The following is a 1,830-nucleotide window of genomic DNA, read 5'->3' on the forward strand; positions in this document are numbered from 1 at the left end:
ATTTCTGGGTAAATAGTCATTCTTTAAAGCACATTGATAGCCTTGAAGGATAAGAGTACGATTTTAACACAAAAAAAGGTATATTTACTCCAGTTAGTCATGGTGTATATCACTTTACACTGTTGGTGCCTCAGGTCTGAGGGGGAGAAAAGAGAATTTATAAACAGATTATGAGAACAGAGTTGTCTGAAACTACTGTCTTAAGATGGGTTCCTTGTGACTGTACAAGATGATGGGGGAAGTCCTTACTTAGAGGGACTTTTTAAAACTTCAAAAAGCTTCACCAGATAGCTTTGCAGTGACCTTCAAAAGCTTTGTTCTAGATTTCTTAGGCACGATAAAATATATATTTTAAAAAAAAAAAAACACCCAAAACCACATACACAACCAAAAGCTGAACTAAAATTAAAATTATCTTCAACATACCACCTTCTATATACCAACCATAATTTGTGAGTCCCCCCCCTCTGGAGGTGCACCACAGGAATAATGAGCTTTGGCAATGGAATTACATTAGCCAAATGAGTTGGAACAGACAAAAGACAGGTGGTGTCAGTACTGGGTTTACTTAGAAACAAACAAAAACCCCAAACAGACAGATAACTGTTGCGTTTCATGACCAGGCAGAAAAGTGGCTGTAAGTCATGTTTGAAACTTCCTAATAACTCTTAATTTCAGCAGTGCTCTTTGACTACCAGCAGTTGTGACTGTGGTTTTGATTGCACTGTTTTCTCCAGTGAATGAAGGTAACTACTGCTACATTAAAGGAATTTCTGGGGATAAGAAGTTGCGTGAAGTTAATGAAGAACTAGAATTCTGTAATAGCAAGTTGAATTGCTGCCTGACAGTATTTTGTACTTTAATATTGGTGAACTCAAAAATACACTATTTTATTGGGGAACAGCGTTTAAACTGCTGTACCAGAAGATGAACAACTTCTGTCATGTTATGACCTTAACTTATATTTCAGTCTTCCACATATTATCAGCAGAATGGGAAAATCAGAGCAAGTGGACGTTAACATCTTCTGTTTAGTGGCCATAGACTTCTACCGACATCAGATAGATGAAGAACTAGACCGGAGGGCCTTTCAGTCGGTGTTTGAGGTGGTAGCATCTCCAGGAACCCCATATCATCGCTTACTAAACTGTTTGCAAAATGTCCACAAAGTCACAGCATGTTGAACATCGTGATGTGTAATGGAACTGCATGACTAGTGTTGGAACCTGATAGGAATTACAGGGAATGCGAGATCAAGAGAGTATCTGGGGTTGCGTTTGTGATTAAATATGGACATGTCAGTTTTACTTCCAGTAAATGTATGGACAAGTGCTCTGCAGCACTGGAAATCACCTGAAAAGTCTAGTTTAGTTCTTGTTGTTGTTGACACCAGGCGCCTGTGAGTGGAAAGAAATATGTCAATGTTTTTAAGTGGTGTTTGGGACTAACCTGAGACACTAACTGTAAAATAGGAGCAAGTACTACACACGAGGTAACTTACTACTCTTCTTAATGCTCAGTTGAAGCTGCTGTGATACAGCCAGTAAGAAACTGACAGGAAACAAAAATGGTTTTGCCAGCTGCAGTCATTAGAAAACTTCATAGTTTTATGTACTTGTATATACTGTTGTGTAGTACAGAACATAAATTGTTTCCTGATGTCTCTCCCAAACAAGGAAAAGAGAAAAAGGCTTTCATGATGTACACTTCAAGCATGTAATTCCTCTCTCTGGACTTTCTGCTATCCCGTGGTGTATGTGTTGGTGATTAATACCAGAGATATAGTGCACATACGTAACCACATGTTTTTCTTTTTTCTTCTCAGGATTT

At 38.3% G+C, this 1,830-nt stretch overlaps 1 protein-coding gene across 1 annotated transcript in view; it reads left to right on the forward strand.

Moving 5' to 3' along the window:
• HTT (huntingtin) overlaps window positions 1-1,345 on the forward strand; it is a gene marked incomplete at its 5' end in the record, with an annotated part of 48,947 nt that extends 47,602 nt beyond the window's left edge. The window contains one exon of the mRNA XM_008938717.1: window positions 971-1,345. Coding sequence (XP_008936965.1) covers window positions 971-1,184 — 214 coding nt within the window. The remainder of the gene's footprint in view (window positions 1-970) is intronic.
• Between the last annotated feature and the right edge of the window lie 485 nt (window positions 1,346-1,830).

Source organism: Merops nubicus, unplaced genomic scaffold (genome assembly GCF_000691845.1).
Source record: "Merops nubicus isolate BGI_N331 unplaced genomic scaffold, ASM69184v1 scaffold9904, whole genome shotgun sequence".
NCBI classification, from domain to species: Eukaryota; Metazoa; Chordata; class Aves; order Coraciiformes; family Meropidae; genus Merops; species Merops nubicus.